Source organism: Mustela erminea, chromosome 10 (genome assembly GCF_009829155.1).
Source record: "Mustela erminea isolate mMusErm1 chromosome 10, mMusErm1.Pri, whole genome shotgun sequence".
NCBI lineage: Eukaryota > Metazoa > Chordata > Mammalia > Carnivora > Mustelidae > Mustela > Mustela erminea.
The window spans coordinates 102,555,144-102,572,574 of NC_045623.1; the positions used below are offsets into that span (position 1 = coordinate 102,555,144).

The window sequence follows — 17,431 nt, forward strand, 5'->3', positions numbered from 1 at the left end:
GGAAAGCTTATGTAGGGGCACCTGGGTGGCTCAGAGGGTGAAGCCTCTGCCTTTGGCTCAGGTCATGATCCCAGGGTCCTGGGATCGAGCCCTGCATCGGGCTTTCTGCTCAGCAGGGAACCTGCCTCCCCCCCTCTCTCTGCCTACTTGTGATCTCTGTCAAATAAATAAATAAAATCTTAAAAAAAAAAAATTGTGTCGGTCCCTTTCAACGGAGGAGAACAAACACACGTCCAGAGCCTTCTGATGCACTGGTTGTACCTTTATTATGTCTACCTCGTTCACTAAGAGTTCCGTGATGCAAGGTTACCATACACAGTTAGATAATGTCCGCATTGCACATCTAAGGCTATACAGCAAAAGAACCAGAATTAGTACAAATACAAGAACTATATTTACATTCTGTATACTCAAGCTCCAAACATCAGATAATATTTACATAATAAAACATGAAAATGAAAATCTGAAATTAATAATGTACATTGTTGCTAATGTGCTCAACTCCTTACTGGGGAGAGATGAGTTTGCAAAGTCTTGGTTCAGAAAGGCCACGTGTGCTCCACGGCTTCCGTGGCAGCGCACGCGGATGGTGAGGAGAGACCCGAAATCCCGACGGGGGGCACCTTGCACGCGAGAGGGCCGGTAGAGTCCTCGGACAAGCCGATGCCAGAATGTGCAGCCTGGAGAAAGGGAACTTGAAGACATGAAGACGACATGCAGCAGCCGGGGTCTGGCAGGAGACCAACCTCAGCTCGGACTCTCTGAGCACAGCTTTTAACAGGACATTTGCATCAACTCTCATTCTTTCCTTTAAATGATCAGAAGCTTTCCTAAGATTATGGGGCTCAAATCCGAATTTCATAAATGGCCTTTTGAACTACCGCAGATCATCTCTCAGCTGACATTTCCGTTTCCTAAGGACGCACACTCAGTCCATCCCCGGCACACAGTCACGGTCTGGCCGCAGGCGGGGTGGGTGCCGCCGGCCACAGGGGACAGCCCCCGTGCACACAAGTCCGAGGCCTCTGGCAAGTACATTCGGCTAACCTTCTGAGAGCAGCAGCAGAATTAGTGTCTTCTTTGTAAGAAGCAGGTTAACAATCACATTTCAGAAAGGGAACCCAAAGCAAAAATGAAGGACCCAAGTCTAGCAGACCAACCAGCCCTGCCCCGTCCTGGAGGACCCGCGGGGACACAGCGCGAGGAAACGGGAGCGTACCAGAGCTGCCCCGCACTGGGCCATCCGTTCTTCCCCAAGCCAATGTGCAACTCGTTACAGCTGTATAAATATACAAATACCTTAAAAAATTAAATATCCCTGTAAATCACAACAAGCAGCAGGCAACAAGTCTTTGCTTTGAAATATGCGCCAGGAGAAGTCATTTTTAGACCCCTGAAGATCTTTCACAATGATTTAACTTATTCCATCGCTTCATCTTAAAGAGCTGAAAAGCCCCACTGAAAATATGGAGTACTTGCGGAAGTTCAACGCAGCTGAAGGGGGAAAAAATGTAAAGCAACAGTGGTTTCTTAGCCGGGAGAAATCACTTTCCTTGCCCTCACAGTGATGGCTTGAGCGTCTAACGATGGGCTAGGATTTGGGTGCCCACCCCGCTGCCAGCAACAGCCCTTCCCTGCGCCCCTGGCTGTGTGCACGGCTGGCCGGCCCTGCACAGCGCGGCCTGAGAGCTGGCTGACTCCCAGGCCGGCGCAGCGGTGAGGCGGCTGTGGGCGCTGGCCTGTGTGGGCTGTGAGGCCATGTTTCGCTTTGGCAGGAGGTGGGAGGGTGGGGACGGAGGGAGGACAGGATTACTTCTGACGAGCACCCATTTCTCCTTCCTTTGTGTAGGAGCTTTTTCTTTTTGTGTTTTGCTTGTTTAAAGGAGTGCTTTTGGTGGGGGGGAACCACATTAAAAAAACCCTCAAAAGGTAGTTTCCCTGACTACTAATATTAATATGTTAATATTAAATAGCAACTCTCCTGCCACCATGGCTTCAGTTAAAGCCTCATAAGTAGTTCCTGCTATAAATGGTCTCTCAGCTTTGAAGTGGGGATGGATCTGCCCAGAAAGGGAACATTAATCCTGAAACCGTTCCAACTCCAGTCTGGACACGGGCCACTGAAGGAAAAGGGGAACCAATAAGGACCGTCCTCAGATGGTGGGAAGCACCGGTGCCAGAGACCGCTGCCGGACGTGGACGTCCTGCTTCCTCAGGGGCCCTCTCACCCAGGGATGTTATCAACAGTCCAGTGCCACCAGCTCTAATCTCTGACACCTCCAAAGCAAAGACTTCCCAAGCCAGTTTTGAGTTAGAAGAAAAACCAAATGTCTCTTCAGTGTATCACATGATTTGACTCCCCCTCAGCCCTCCCCACCTCCCTCTGCCACGGACCTGGGTCCCTCTGTCAGACTTCAAGACAAACAGCAGCGGCACCCGTGACTTCATTTTAAAATGTGACCTTCGAATTTCATCTTCATTTCCCTGAAATTAGATTTCATTCGGCCCAGCAGCGGTCTCTAAACACCAACAGATGCTGGATCTGAGTCTACACCAGAAGGGCACAGAAGGGCATACTGTGCCCATTAGATAACGAAGGAACCTTTAACTACATGAAAAATCTCACGCACTGCTTAGAAAACAAGCAACATTATAGTTAATGACCTATGTTTTAAGGAGAGGAAGGAAGTTAAAAAAAACCTAGAGTTTTTATTGATCACTTTTGAGCTAAGATCACAGCCTGGGGCTTCTATCCTTTCTCTCAAGCTTGCCATGATTCACTTTTCCTCCTCTCCGCAAGGCAACTCTACCGAAGCCAGAAGACCTGTTCTCAGAGATGAGCCCAACCAGGAGGTCAGAGCAAGGGTCCGCTGACACGCGCCTGCCCAGCTCTATACTACAGCGGGCACGAGCCCCTGCCCTGAGCTGCCTGAAGCAGAAAATCAGCTGGTCCGCACCACCAGAAAGGCAGCAACTTCAAGGCTGGAGACCCTCCATCTCCATGAGGTCAGAGAGGGCAGATACTTTCCTGAATGCCTGAGGGACGGCCAACAGAGGTGTGTGTGAGGGGGTAAGGGTGGTACAGAACACCCCACATCAACCGGCAAAGCAACTGAGTTAACCTGTAGGCCTTCCCTTCCCCAGGCCGTTCCTATAAAACTTCCTGGCAGCTGAAAGAAAAAAGAGTATCTCATGGTCTTCCATGATGGCGTCTGTAGGCAGAGGACCCTGTTCTGTCAGAGAAGGAGACTGTCAGCAGCGAGCTTCCTCTTTCTTCGCCTGGCAGTATTTCCACATCCCATGAAGGCAAGGCGGGGGCAGCAGCCAGCCACTGGGGTCAAGGCTCAGGTGTGCCTCTGCTCTGCCCCTGGCTGTCCTTTTGTTCTTTCTCTTTTTTATCAGTGGTGGGAGGGATTTGTTTCAATCTCTTGATCCAGGAGGCGAAGCCCGCCATGTCTGTTTATTTCTGAGTATGGGAGGAGGCGCATCACTGAAAGCATTTTCCATTTGACAGGGACCACTGGAGACGACCCCGGATTCAGAGGGAGACTTCCAAGTCTGTACTTGAAAGTTACATTTCTTTGATCAAAAGGAGCTACAACAATCACAAGGTCACCACTCAGCATTACCAGAATTATAATGACAACAATGACCATCAAATTCATAAGCAGAAAGTCACTCTCCCCTTGTGGGACATTTGTGGATGACCCCGCACTAATTCCAAACTGTACCGCCACCGCTAATGCCAAGAAGAAAAATGAGAAACTCTGAGAGAAAAGTGGCTCACAGGAGCGCCTGCTGGGAGGACCGTCCTCATCTCCCAGTCTGCCTCCCGTCGCGACACGACGCCAGATCCCACAGTCCTCTCAGATCCACGGGGAACATCCTGGGCTCTTCCCTTCCTACAAGGTCAGCAGTAGCCACCATTCCAGGCCTGCTGAGAAGTCCTGCCTTCTCTCTTCTGCTAAAAGAAAACTGCATAACTGCATTCTAAATAAGCTCCGCTTTCAGAGAACACACCTGTGCCGTTTCTAAACTCATGACCACCTTTTTCCTGAACGGAAAATGCAGGGATTTGCAACGGCAAAAAGAGATGGAAAGGGAAAAGCTACGTTTTTTCCTTTTAGGTTCTCAAAAAAGCTAGATGTTTCCTTCTGGAGTCTCTAAGCCACCCCCCTACCCAAAATTAAAGTGACATCACAAATAGAGAAAAGGAAAAGAAGTATTATGTGGTCTTAAAAAAGAGACAAAGGTATCCAAAGACAGCAGTACAGACATCACAGGTGGTCATAATGGGGACCTATTATACAAAAGGAAGTCAAAAGACACGAAAAAATAATCTGGAGATTCACTGGGTCCCCTCTGGGTTGTTTTTGTTTTTTTTGTTTGTTTTTCTCCCTTTTGTTAGGCCACATGCTACTACCACGATTCTCAGCACAAGAAAAATGAGGGGTACGGAGCAATGGAGACGGGGGCGCGGAGAGCTAGAAAGAGCGCTGACAGGAGGGAAAGCGGTTATTCCACAGGCTTACACACGAGAGGGGCCGTCAAGAATCACAGAGAGAAGTGAGAGACAACACTTGCTTTATCTCTCACAGGCGAGTGAGGCGGCTCAGCCCAGTCACTTAGTCCTTCGGTTCGCTGGGGCATCTGCGGGAGAGTTTTGACCTACAGGGGACAGAGGAACAGGGCGGATTAGAAAGCTGGATCCAGATGTCCCTCCCCCCAGCAGTCCCCTCCTTGGGCTTCTTCCCCTCCAGCACTCAAGGCCCAGGACTCTAGGCTCCTGAATAAGGAGGCTAAGCTGTGGGGGCCCCTGGGACACAAGCCCCTGACAGGATCACAGGCTGGACCACTGGGAGACCATGAAGGTTCTCACCACCTTCCCCTGACTCCGAAATTTAAATAAAATCTTAAAACAAAAAATCAAAGCAGGACATTAGCTAGACGCACATGTGACCAGCTTCCTTTAGCCCTCCAGAACAGCAGGCGCTCGTCTGCGGCGAGCGGAGGCCCCGCCCCCACGTTACAAGCGGCTCACGCGGCCGTCCCTCCTCCATCTTCCCTACGTTCTGGGAACAAGACTTCCTTCTTGATCTCCACTGACCAAAAGCCAAGAAGGAGGAGGAAACACGAGGACGACTTCGTACCGTATCGTGCCAGCGAGGAGTGGGTTAAAGGCATACAACCAGTCGTTCATGTCTTTGTCGTTGAGAGCCTGTAAGAGGACCCCACGATGCTTTGTGCACACGGCAAAGATGTTGGGTGTCTGAAAGAGACGCAGGGGCCGGGGCAGTTACAACAGCTGCTGACAGTGGAGCCCACCCTGCCGGCTCCCAGGGCACACAGCAGCTCACACTGAAGCTTCAGGGAGACCCGACACATGGGAGAGAGGCCACACCACACCACAGACAGTTTAGAACTCAGAAGGGAGGGGTGCCGTGGCCACTCGCGGCCGCCAGAGCCGGACTGACCTTCACCATGGCCTGCTGGTCCTCGCTGTACTCCACCTGAGCCGTGGACAGGTTAATGACGCCACGCTCCACGGGGTCTTTGTCGCTGTTGTAGATGAAGACATAAGGCCGACGGACCACGACAAAATGCTTAGCCCAGTTGCTGTAAAGTGGCTCCTTGAAGTGCAGGTACCCTTTCTTAGAGACCACGGAGCTAAAAAGGACAGTATGACAGTGGCTGGTTTTTTACAAAAAGAAAGTGATCATGGCCTGAGGAAGACGAAAATAGGTCTCACCAAGGCCCAGAGCCTAGGATGAACAAAACAGGCCAAAGATCTGTTTGGCCTAGAATCTTCTCTGCTAAAGTAACACAGCAGAAGAACACAAAGTGCCGCCCCCCACGCACACTGTGGTGTGGTGACGTGCCTGATGGGACATGGCGGGGCGGGAACCAGCCCTGCGCCCCAGCCCAGACTGCACTGGCATTAGACAGCAATGTGCACGGCGGGTGTAAGAGCAGAGAGAAAAGTACTGTGGCGGTCTTCTAGACCCGGCATCCCTGGTCAGTTCAGTACTCACCCTGGTCGGATTTCCTCAATGTCTGGAACAAGATTGAGAAATTCATTTTTTCCTGCTCGGGCCAAATAGGGTGTTTCCACAGGTGGGACAATCTGAAACTGTTCAAATTCTGTGCAGGGACTAGAGGCCCGGGAATTGGCTTCTGGGGTCCTTTAAAGGAGAAAGGTTAGGGGCAAGAGAAGCGTTCGTGAGGTCCACGTACAACGAGTCCGCCCCGCTCGTGGGAGGAACAAGCCCCTCACCAGCAGGGGCCTCGAAAACATCAGCTGCAGAGAGCTCAGCTGAGAAGACAAGCGGTATCAGAATGTTAATTCCAGCTTTAACTGGGGTCATCCTTCAGAAGTCACAAAAGTCACCGAGTCAGGCCGTCCCTCTTCCTGCTCTGAAGCCCTCCTAATGGAAGTGTCAGGGGCGTCCACTCTGTTCCTTGTGTGTTTCTATTTTGTTCCCAGGCCACAACTAGGGCAGTGGTTCTCCAAGTGTCAGCCCTAACCAGCAGCAACGCCTTCACCTGGAAACTTGTTAGAAATCCAAATTCTTGGGCTCCAACCCAGACCTACAGAACTAGAAACGATGGACGTTTACCCATCTCTACAAGTCTCCCAGGTGACGCTGGTGTGCCCTGACATCGGAGCGCCACTGCCCTAGGGGGCTGGCAGAGAAAGCAAACCAGTGGGAAGAAGCTGGCTTCCCGAACGACCACCGACTGAGGGCAGCCCGGGACCGTGCCGTGAGCAGGAACGCCTGCGCCCCGCACTGAGCTATCCCAGAGCAGCTCAGCCTGGTGTATTGTATCTCACCCATTCCCAAAATCCCATTTTTAAAAAAATACTTGACCATTTCTCAAGATGGGACCCATCTTACAATTGACGACAGGCCACGTTTTGGTTGGCGGTGCTTTTTTCTTTCTTAGTGGTGACCCATGAAATAATGTTATAGTTGATGACATCCCAAGTTAATTAAACCAGCTGGTTGTGCTATTTTCTCAGCCACACTCACTGGTGGCCCAGCGGGCACAGTCTGACAGACAGCTGGACGACACCAGGTGGGTTCTGACAGGCTAGCACGCTGAACAGAGACGGGCCCAGGAGTGTGACGGTGAATCTCAAACGAGTGATTACAGTGATGAACTCATTGGATCTAGACTAAATCTGTCTCTATTATTCTTACCAACATGTTTCATTGTGCCGTCAAAATATAATTTCCAAACTAGTTTTACACTGTTTTCCCCAAGATGGGGACTTGCTGTGTGTGACAGGACTGGGGAACCACGCGAGTGGGAGTGGCAGCCCAAACACGCAGGAGAGGGATTCAGAAGAGGAACCAAGGGTTTTCATGCAGGAAGCTGGCGACACATGGTGGCAGAAGGAACAGCAGCATCTCCCTGGGGCTGTGATAGCCATACAGGGCTCCCGCGTACTTCCGAGTGCTGCCAGGAGGGGTGGTTCTGCCCTCAGCGGAGAACCAGAGCTAGAGGAAGGCTCATACATCTTTGGTTCTTAGGCTAGCTTCTCTCTGTGAAGTCTGGGTAATTGAGGCTTCTTTTCTTCTTTTTTGTATGTACGTATGTGTTTCTTGTAATATTACCGCCAACGCAGGGCTCGAACCTCGAGATCGAGAGCTGCGCCCTCCACCAACGGAGCCAGCCAGCCGCCTCTTTTATTATTATTATTATTTGTAGTAAACGAGGGTACTTACTTCTGCTCCAGAGAGTTGCTTCTGGCATCTACCAGAGAAGGGCAGGTGGAGGAAGGAGTGAGGGTCGCGCTGCTGAAACTGGACACGGAGGGATCCCGTCCGATAGGAGAGACATCAGACAACTGGCAGGCGGTGGGGGTGGCAAGCGGAAGACGGCAAGTGAGATTCAGCTGAAAACCCAGAATGCCTAACGCGGAGCTTTGACACCCAGTGACCTCCTGTTCATGTATCTGCTGCTGCAGGTCATTCAAGAAAACGACTTACAAATCCTTCATGGCCTGTCCCATTAGGAATCATTTACAAGCGGCCAGGCTGGTTTTTCATTTTGTGACTGTCCTGAATTAATGAAATGAGCCTATCTCTGTGAGCCCAGTATTTAAAACAACAGGCACTATTAGGCACTATTCCAAGAATATGGCAGAGGCCCTGTCCTCCAGGGGCTTACATTCTAACTGGAGAACAAATCAACAAATAATCTGCAAAGCGTCAGGTAGTCGTACAATGCAGTAATTCTACTATTGGGTATTTGCCCAAAGAAAATGAAAACACTAATTCAAAAAAGATACATGCACACCTATGTTCACTGCGGCATTACGTACACTAGCTAAGACAGGAAAATGACTCGTGTCCACTGGCAGATGAACAGATAGAGAAGACGTGTCTATACACACAGTGGAATGTCAATCAGCCACAAAGATAATGCGATCTTGTCATTTGCAACAAGATGGACGGACCTAGAGGATACGACGCTACGTGCAATTTGACAGAGAAAGACAAAGCCCACATGATTTTATATGTGGAACCTAAAAAACAAACAAATAAAAAAACAAGCAAAAAAGCAGGCTTTTAAGTACAGAAACGAACTGAGGGGAGCTGGTGCGGGGACGGGAAACATGAAGGGGATGAAGAGGTACAGGCTTCCGCGGACAGAGCAAGTGGGTCGCGCAGATGCAAAGGACGGCGTCGGGAATACAGCCACTGACACTGTGATAACGCCATGCGGTGACAGATGGGGACGACACTTGTCACGTGGTGAGCCCTGGGTAAGGTACAGAACTGTTCCATCACTATGTTGCACGCCTGGAGCCAGCTTAACACCGTGTGTCGACTGCACTAGAATAAAACGCGGCATCAGGCGGCAGTAAGAGCTACAGCAAAAAATGCAGCAGGGAGAGGTCAGGCGGCTTCAGGGAGCTGCTGCCTTTACAGAGGGTGGCTAAGGAGTGGACGTTCGAGAGAAAAATGAACAAGATAAGGGCGCCAATCATGGGAACATCTGGAAGGAGATGACCCCGAGGAAAGGAATGGCGAAGGCGCCAAGGCCTCCCCAGCAGGAAGGAAGAGGGAGCAGAAAAGGTCGCAGGGCCCAGCACTGAGTGAGCGCTGCAGAGGCGCTTTCAGCACTCACCTCTTTGCTAAAGGCAACAACATTTAATGCCACCAAAAACCTCAGGACTCCTGGTGTCCTGTCACACAGTGACATACCAGTCCCTACAAGGTCTTCTCCAAGGGATTCGGGGAAAAGCCAAAATGTGTCCCATCTGAGAACACTCTGGGAGACACATCTGATAACACGGCAGAGCCTTTATCTGCAGAAGTCAGTGTTCCGACTTGGAGAGATTAAATAAAACACGAGAGCAGGTATGTCCTTCATCCTCAGACCCGACGCTACACGCATGTGAGGCCACGTCAAAGCAGGGAACCTGGGACGGGGAACCTGGCGGCTCACCTTGCAGTCACTGATGCTGCCGTGCACCTGGCTGAACTCCCGGTTGAAAGTGTGGGTGAGAAGTTGCAGGCACTAGGGGAGAGAGAGGAAGGTGTGAGTTTCAGCGGTTCCATGAAGCCTTCGAGGCAAGGCAGTTGGAGGAAACAACAGGCTAACATCCACAGTGGAGCTCAGGTGCGGCCCCGAAAGGTCTAGAATGAAGTAAGAATGTAATTTAGCAAGGGCAGCCTGGCGTGTGCTTAATGAAGAGAAATTAAGTGGGTCGAAAAGCTGTTCTCAAGACGACCAGAGCTGCCAGCACCACAGTCTGGAGGTGCTTAAGAACACAACAGTGCCCCTTCCGATTCCTCCTGGTCCTAAAGGCCATGGAGACTTCTGGATGGACATTATTTTTCTAAACTGACTAGAGGACCATCCGGTTACTGAAACAACACGGCACAAAAGCCCTCTCACCCCTCTCACCCACTGTGGGCCGGCTGCCCAGACACCACACGCCTGGGAGTCATCCTCAGCAGCCCCTCTGGGCAACAAGGAGCGCCAACTCTACGGCCCTGGTGTCTCTTCCGTGACGACTCTTCCTCTCCAGCCTGCAGCCTCTGCCTCAGCAGAGACCCACACCATCTCTCACCCAGAGAGATCTCTGTGCCATCAACAGCTCTTTGTGCCTCGAGTCTCTGTCACCCCAAACCCACCCTCTTTCTTGCTGCCACAGCGGTCTTCCTAAAACACGAACACTAGTTTGAGATATTTCTGTATCACCCCCAGGACACTGCACTCTAGTCCAGTCCCCAGACCCTGCGAGATCTGGTCCTGCCCCTCCCTGTGTTCCCCAGCGACTCCCTAGGGCTGAGCTGTAGCCGATGTGGTCGCTCCGGGGCAGGCTTCCGAGCTTAGCTCAGCAGCACCGGCCCGTGGAGGCCTCTCCTCTGGCTCCCCCGGACTCAGAAACAGACCTTTATCACATGCTTGTCACCGAGTCACCTGTGAGTGCAGCAAGGGCAGAAATGGAATCTTACTTATTTCTATCTTCACAGCGAGTACAGGCCTTGAAACAGAGGCCCTCAAAGAAACATGAAAATGAAAAACCAGCTCCCAGGGGTCTCGCGAGAGGAAGGGACTCACACCTTGGTAGCCAGCTCCTTCTCTCGGTCCACCAGGCTTTCAATGTCTGCCGAGTCGTAGCCGCTGCTCTCGCTGGGGGTGATGGCGCTTTCAAAGGTGGTGGTGGAGATCTGAGAGGAGATGCTGGTGGAGGTGCTGAGGGTCCCGCTGCTGAGGCTGGGGGACAACGAGTCACTCAGCGATCTGGGGATGCTGTCACCAAGTCTCTCACGCAGCAGCAGGAAGTGGCGAGTTTTCTCCACCTGAGAAGATCAGCACAGCTGCCTCAGCGGACATAAACCTCGTTAAGATTTTTTTTGGTTTGTAAAGATTTCTTGTTTATTTATTTGACAGAGCGAGAGAAGAAATACAAGCAGGGGGAGGCGGAGAGGGAGAAAAAGGCTTCCTGCCGAGCAGGGGAGTCCAACGCGGGGCTCCATCCCAGGACCCGACCCAAGATTCTTTTTTTAAAGATTCATTTACTTATTTATTTGCGAGACAGAGAGAGAGAGAGGGAGGGAGAGCGCGCCTGCGTGAATGGAGTGGCAAGGGGCAGAGGGCGACTGGAAGGGACAAAGAATCTTCAGCAGACTCCCCACCACTAAGCAAGGAGCCTGACACGGGGCTCGATCTCACAACCCCAAGATCATGACCTGAGCAGAAACCAAGAATCAGGCGCTTAAGTGCTGAGCCACCCAGGCACCCCAAAGCTCATTAAGATCTTAGTAAGGAAAATACGCCTCCATCATGACTGAAAGCCGAAAAGCCAAGATCACACAGAGAAGGTGAGTGTGTGGCTGGTATCCGGGGAATCGTGCTCGAGAGTTCACCTGAGCGTCTCCTGCCCTTGGGTACCTCGTGAAGGAGCTCCAGCTTCTCCAACTCCCACTGGTGCTCCAGAATGAGACTGTCCCCGCGGGGCCGCCAGCCTGCTAAGTTCTCCTCTCCTCGCACATATGCCACTGACGTATCCAAGATTTTTCTTCTTCTCCGCTGCATGCCTGAGCCAAGAGAAAACAGAATTTTTTTTTTTTTTCAGAGAAAACCCTGATTCCATTTTTAGCTCAAAATAATTCATGCACATGGCAAATCACGACACTTACTCACGATGCACGGGATTTTATTTACTAATAAATATTTATCCCTTTTCCCCTAAAGGAATTCTTTGAACTTCTTTTAAAACTGAGTTACATTCTTTGATGACTATGAAGACTGTGATGCAGCTTGAGAAGATGTCCAAGCTATCGTGTCAAGTGAAAATGTAGAAAGACCGAATAGTCTGTACCTTACGGTTCCAAATATGTAAAAATACACCCTTACGAACAAAGTAGGAAAGAACCACCTCTCCATCTCCCCCTCGCCCCCCGCTGCGCCCCACATTCAGAAGCTCAGTTAGGGCTCCAGATGACGAACAGCTTCGGCACCATCATTTCCCATCAATTTTTAAAAAATGTTATATCTTATCTTTGATATATCAAAGATAAATTTATATCAAAGATATAAATTTATGTTAAGAAACTTTCTTAGGAAGATATCTGGACACTGTAATTAGCTGCTATTGGGACTAGGACTCATACTCAAGCTCTGTTTTCAATCTAAATCTTACCTGTGGGACCTGACCTTCTTCCGTAAGGGTACTCTAAAACGATTCAAACTCACCTCAATCAAATGCTCTTTAAAAACCCTGACTTTTGTTCATGTGCCAGTTTATAGACACAGAAACGCAAAGGCCACCAAGCTAGAGGAACAGCAGCAGTGCAGAGAGATGTCAGAAAGGGCACAGTACAGATTCAGTGTAATAATCTGTCTTCCTAGAGCACAGGAAGTTCGAATTCTAGCTCGACAGCACCTATAAAACTACCCTGCCGAGGTACCTTTGGCACTAACATGGAAAGGGAAATGGTTATGAAGTCTGCCAACCCAAATTCATTCTAATATACTCAAATTTTTTTATAATACATTGCAACCCCATGACATTTTGTTCAATATAGTTTTAATTAACTGTTTAGGAGGTCTCAAACCAAACAGTGTTGTAACTCAGAAAAAGGTAACTCTCATCACCACCAAAAAAAAAAAAAAAAAAAAAGGCTTATGAAATATACCTGCTTTCTAAAAATCCTATGTGAGTAGGATAGATTTTGGACATAATATACTCCAAACACAGGCAAAGACACCTATCAGCTCCCCATCCACAAGGGCTTACCTGGACTGCCCGTGTCCGCCATTTTGCATAAACTGAGTTCATAAATTCCAGTGACTCGATTGCTATCCGAATGAAAACAAACAACTGGTTAACTTCTTACAGCACAAAAGCAGGAAAATCTCAATTCCTTCTACTTAAAACACTGCTGTCGGGACTGCAGCTCACCCTCAAATGCAATTACAGACTCTTCTTATTTCTTTTCTTATTCTAAACTTAAGAAAAATATTTTTCCTAGAAGGAGTTTGTTTTCAACCCAATCTCTTGAATTACTTCAACAGGAGGAATGAATTGAATGATAAACCCCAAAGTGTGTCATACAAATATACAAATTAAAAATCAGCCTTACCACAAGAGCAGAGACGAGGGGGAAAGTCTGACTAGAATGAAATGGCGAGCATCGAATTGGGGCCGTGTGACTAGGAAGGTACTGAACCTTACTGTTTAGGCTGGGGAGTGAGGCACAGGTAATCCCTGTGTTCGGCCTGACGTATTTTGATGTATCTTAAATAGGAGTAAGTCTTAACAGAAGAAAATCCCAGTGGTAATGGTAAGCATTAACAACATCTGAAAGAACATTCAGTCCCTGCAAAAGTGTTCTGGGACCGTCCCAATGTAATACGGCTTCGTCCCTTCACACACGCACGCATCCCTCAGCATTTCAGTCAACGCCAACACCTGGGAGTTACTGCACTCCCGCTATCAGGCTGGAAGCCGACCCTAAACAGCAAGCCAGGGACCCCGTGGGCTCTGCTGAGTCTGCCGTGGGCGAACCAGCTGGAAGCTACACTGGTCTCAGACACTTACGAGTCTGGGGACTTCGAGTAGCCGCTGCCGAAGAGGCTGCGCAGAGAGCGTGGCGGCGAGATCTTGGCGTCGCGCGAGTAGAAGACCATGCACACGTCCTTGGTGACGACCGCCGGCTGGATGCAGTGATCCAGCTGAAAGCACAAAGGACAGGGCTCCCCTTAAATGCAGACAGAGCACCCGTGGCAGGACTCTGTGCCCCGCAGAGTCGGAGAGCGGGTCCCGGAGGTGGGGGCGGAAGAGGTCAGCTCGACCAACTGCTTCAACGGCAGCTCGTGTGCGCAAGAGGAGGTCGCAGTCCTTGCGGCTGCTTTGTTTTCCCCAAATTAAAAAAAAAAACTTTCTTCTGAAATAATGGCAAATAGTTATTATTATGTGCCAAGCACTGTTCTAATGCTTTTGTGTATGACCTCTCTGCCCCTTTCTGATGTAAATGCCGTCATTATTACTCCCATTTAAGAGATGGGGGAACTGAGGCACAGGCAGAGTCCCGGTCATGCTGGCAGTAAGTGGCAGCACAGGGATCTGGACAGACAGGCTGGTTCCAGGGTCTACGCTGTTAATCACCACTAAGCTCTGCCCAAAGTCATAAAAAGAAGAGGCGAAGTTTTCTTAAAATCATACCTTCTGTGAAGAAGGAGATTAGGTTACTAAAACTGAAGTTATAATAGAAGCCATATGACCTTCTTTAAGTTTATTATTATTTTTTTTTAGTAATCTCCACACCCAACATGGGGCTCGAACTCAGGTTCAAGCCTGTGACTCTTCTGACTGAGCCAGCCACGCACAGCATCGTAGACTTTGTGATTACACAGAAACTAGGAGCAGAAGCGAATACAGTCAGAACAGTAGGAAACAGCTGACAAAATAATCAGTTGAATCTTTCCTCCTCACTTGTGGTAATCTGCCCATTGTTCAGGCCTAGCCATTTGTGGTGATTTAGGTTCACAATCTCCTCACCTCTAGGTACGCTGACAAGGTCATGTAGATCTTTTCCCCATAGGGCGTCACTCGGTTCAGAAGGAGAGAGTTATGGAGGGAGCTGTCCCACACAGCCTCGAAACGGTAGAAGGTCCTGAGGTCAGAAAGACAAGAGGCAGTCATCCAGAGGAAGCCAAGTCACCTTGGTCCAGGTACTCAGTCAGCGACACTACTGCTTCCTACACCAACAAACACTTGCGGCGAATGAAAATCTAACGACATAGCGGAAGCTTCATCCCCAGAAGGAAAAGGCAGGCCCCCAGTCTCTCACCCCACCCACCATCCAGGAGCACTTAGCTACGCTTTTCTTTTTTGGACAAGCCTGCTTCTCTGCCTATAAACATAAAACCAGATCAATCAAAGAGATTAAGATGGAAAGGACAAGTGCCTGTGGACAGAAACTGAAGGAAGAAAGCCTAAGTAAGTGCCTCTGTCAGTCAACAAAGAGAGCGAGAAGCAAATCCTCAGGAGCCTGGAAGCCCATCTTCACACCCTGGTCCAGTTCCGCCGAGCCTTCGAAATGTCACAAACACCTGCGAGGCCTGACAGAGGAAACAGGCAGAATAATTTAAGTACAGAAAATCTGATTTTAAATAAAAGAATAAGGGGCTACTCTTAGCTGAGGTTTCAGTAAAAGAATGATTTTAATACCAAAACTGGTTACTATTTGTTAGCTTTCAAAAAAAATCCACATGAAAACCAATCTTACGCTTTCATAACAACCTGAAGCTTGACTTTATAAGCACCCAGAAACTGTTCTTTTTCTTTTTTTTTTTTTAATATTTTATTTATTTGACAGACAGAGATCACAAGCAGGCAGAGAGGCAGGCAGAGAGAGAGAAGGAGGGAAGCAGGCTCCCCGCTGAGCAGAGAGCCCGATGTGGGGCTCGATCCCAGGATCCCAGGATCATGACCTGAGCCAAAGGCAGAGGCTTAACCTACTGAGCCACCCAGGTGCCCCATGAAAAACTGTTTTTTAAGTTGTTCTAATATCTACCTTTTTTCCTACTGGTAAAGCCCCACAAACCTGACCGGACAGCCGTTCTGCCGGTTCTGCACCCCCTCCAAAGCACTGCACTGAGTTACAGCCCAACTCCCAGCTCCGCCCGCGGCCCCCCACCCCGGCAAGCCCCACGACAAGGGTCTGCTCGGCCCAGAGCACATTCCGCCCCACTGCTTGCACCCGGTTCAGAGAGAAAGAGTTTCCTCACACTTCGCTGCTTCCTTCTACATTCCTCCTTGCTCCTTCCCAAATGGTAACCTTGCTACTGCCGTGTTTTCTAGATTTCCTGTGATGAATAACTTCCCTAAATGAGATGAAGAGAGATGGGAAAAGACTTCCTTCACCACTGAACCAGGATTTTTTCCTACCCCCAAAGAAGAAAATAAACAGATGAGACAAGCAGCTCTGACAGCAGAAAGAGAAATGTTTAAAAATAAACAACCTATTTCTCACAGACTCAGCTGCCCAAATAGTCTCTACTACCTCACAGGCCAAAACCAAGAAAACAGTGAGTGATTGATTATGCCGAACTACAGAGCAGCAAAGTCTCACGCTCCTGACAGAGGACAAAGAGAAGAACAGAAGACCCAGGCTGATTCCTCACGGAAGAAGGGGAGTCACACTCGAATCTGTAATCCAGCAGAGGCGAAGCCGAAGGTGCAGAAGGATAAAACGGGCAGGTTTAGTGAATGGGACGAGAAAGAGGGGCTCTATCAGGCCCTCATGAAGCAGTGTGTGAAACTGTGTGCACAGCAGGGACAGCCAGGGCACAGAGGGTACATGATAAGGCGCAGCTCTATCCTAGGTCTGCAAGGGGCTACACTACTAACTGAGAACAGTGTCCAAGCAACAGAAGACATAAAGCATTTCGATAAACTAGAATCTTTATGTGCAAAAAAGCAAACAGAAAATACCTAGGGATATCCTTATCAAGAAAGAGCCTGCAAAAACATAGAAAAGGCTTTTGTTAGTATCGAAGCAGAACAAAAAAGGAAAGAAAAAAAAGCACAAAGCAAAAGGAAAAAAAATACATAAAAAAGACAAATTTGCTGTGAAGCAAAGTAAATCCAAGGGGACAATGAACAGAGAACTCCAGGGGCACAATCTGACAGACAGCTTACAATGACGCGGGTCCCTCTCCTGAGACATTTAGTTAAGGAAAATGCTGGGCACAGAAAGGATGGTGGACGCCACCTCCATTAACACCCTCTCTACAGGTGACGCAGGACTGGAGACTGGAAGCTGCTGTGGCGTGAAGGGAAACCACATCAGTTAGGTGACCCAGAAGCAGGACTGGGAAGGAAAGCGGCAGTGGCCCCTGTGGCCTGCATAGCGCTAGCTGGGCCCCGGGAGAGCGTTCACAGACAAGTGTGCTCCACACACCCAAACTGGAGTTCTTTAAGTTCAACTTTAAACAGTAAACCTTAGGCACATAAAACAAAAGCTCTCTTAACCAAATTCCACTTAGCTGGAAGTGAATTCCCAAATTCACTTATGCTCTCCGTCTTCTTAAAATATAAAGACAGATGTCCGTTAGCACTGAGCATCCTAGACCGGTGCGATCTCCCATGCCAGAGCTTTGCTTCCAAGACCTGGGTGTTGTGCTTACCAAGTATTAATAGTATTTGGTTCTGAACCTGTTTATATAGTTAATATAATCATCTAATTTAATCAAATATTAGGCAAATCCATGAAACATGAGGGCAAAAGGAATTTTTGTTTAGTGCAAAACTAACTTTTTTTTTTTTTTTTTGGAAGATTTTATTTATTAGGGTGGCACCTAGGTGGCTCAGTTGGTTAAGTGGCTGCCTTCAGCTCAGGTCATGATCCCTATCTCTTTGTCAAATAAATAAATAAACAGAAACTAACAACAACAACAA

General features: G+C 49.1%; 1 protein-coding gene across 11 annotated transcripts in view; it reads right to left on the bottom strand.

The window, feature by feature from the left end:
- Positions 1 to 241: 241 nt before the first annotated feature.
- KIF1B (kinesin family member 1B) overlaps positions 242 to 17,431 on the bottom strand; it is a 145,595-nt gene continuing 128,405 nt past the window's right edge. For 10 of the 11 annotated variants that reach the window (XM_032301546.1, XM_032301549.1, XM_032301547.1 and 7 more), the window contains 11 exons: positions 14,528 to 14,642; positions 13,568 to 13,701; positions 12,764 to 12,825; positions 11,416 to 11,561; positions 10,584 to 10,823; positions 9,460 to 9,531; positions 7,731 to 7,852; positions 6,033 to 6,182; positions 5,475 to 5,667; positions 5,151 to 5,269; positions 245 to 4,668 (listed from right to left, as the gene is read on the bottom strand). In XM_032301546.1, the coding sequence (XP_032157437.1) occupies positions 4,626 to 4,668; positions 5,151 to 5,269; positions 5,475 to 5,667; positions 6,033 to 6,182; positions 7,731 to 7,852; positions 9,460 to 9,531; positions 10,584 to 10,823; positions 11,416 to 11,561; positions 12,764 to 12,825; positions 13,568 to 13,701; positions 14,528 to 14,642 (1,396 nt within the window). In that variant the 3' untranslated portion in view covers positions 245 to 4,625. Of the gene's footprint in view, positions 4,669 to 5,150; positions 5,270 to 5,474; positions 5,668 to 6,032; positions 6,183 to 7,730; positions 7,853 to 9,459; positions 9,532 to 10,583; positions 10,824 to 11,415; positions 11,562 to 12,763; positions 12,826 to 13,567; positions 13,702 to 14,527; positions 14,643 to 17,431 lie in introns of all 11 variants that reach the window. The other variant, XM_032301545.1, reaches the window with a different exon arrangement.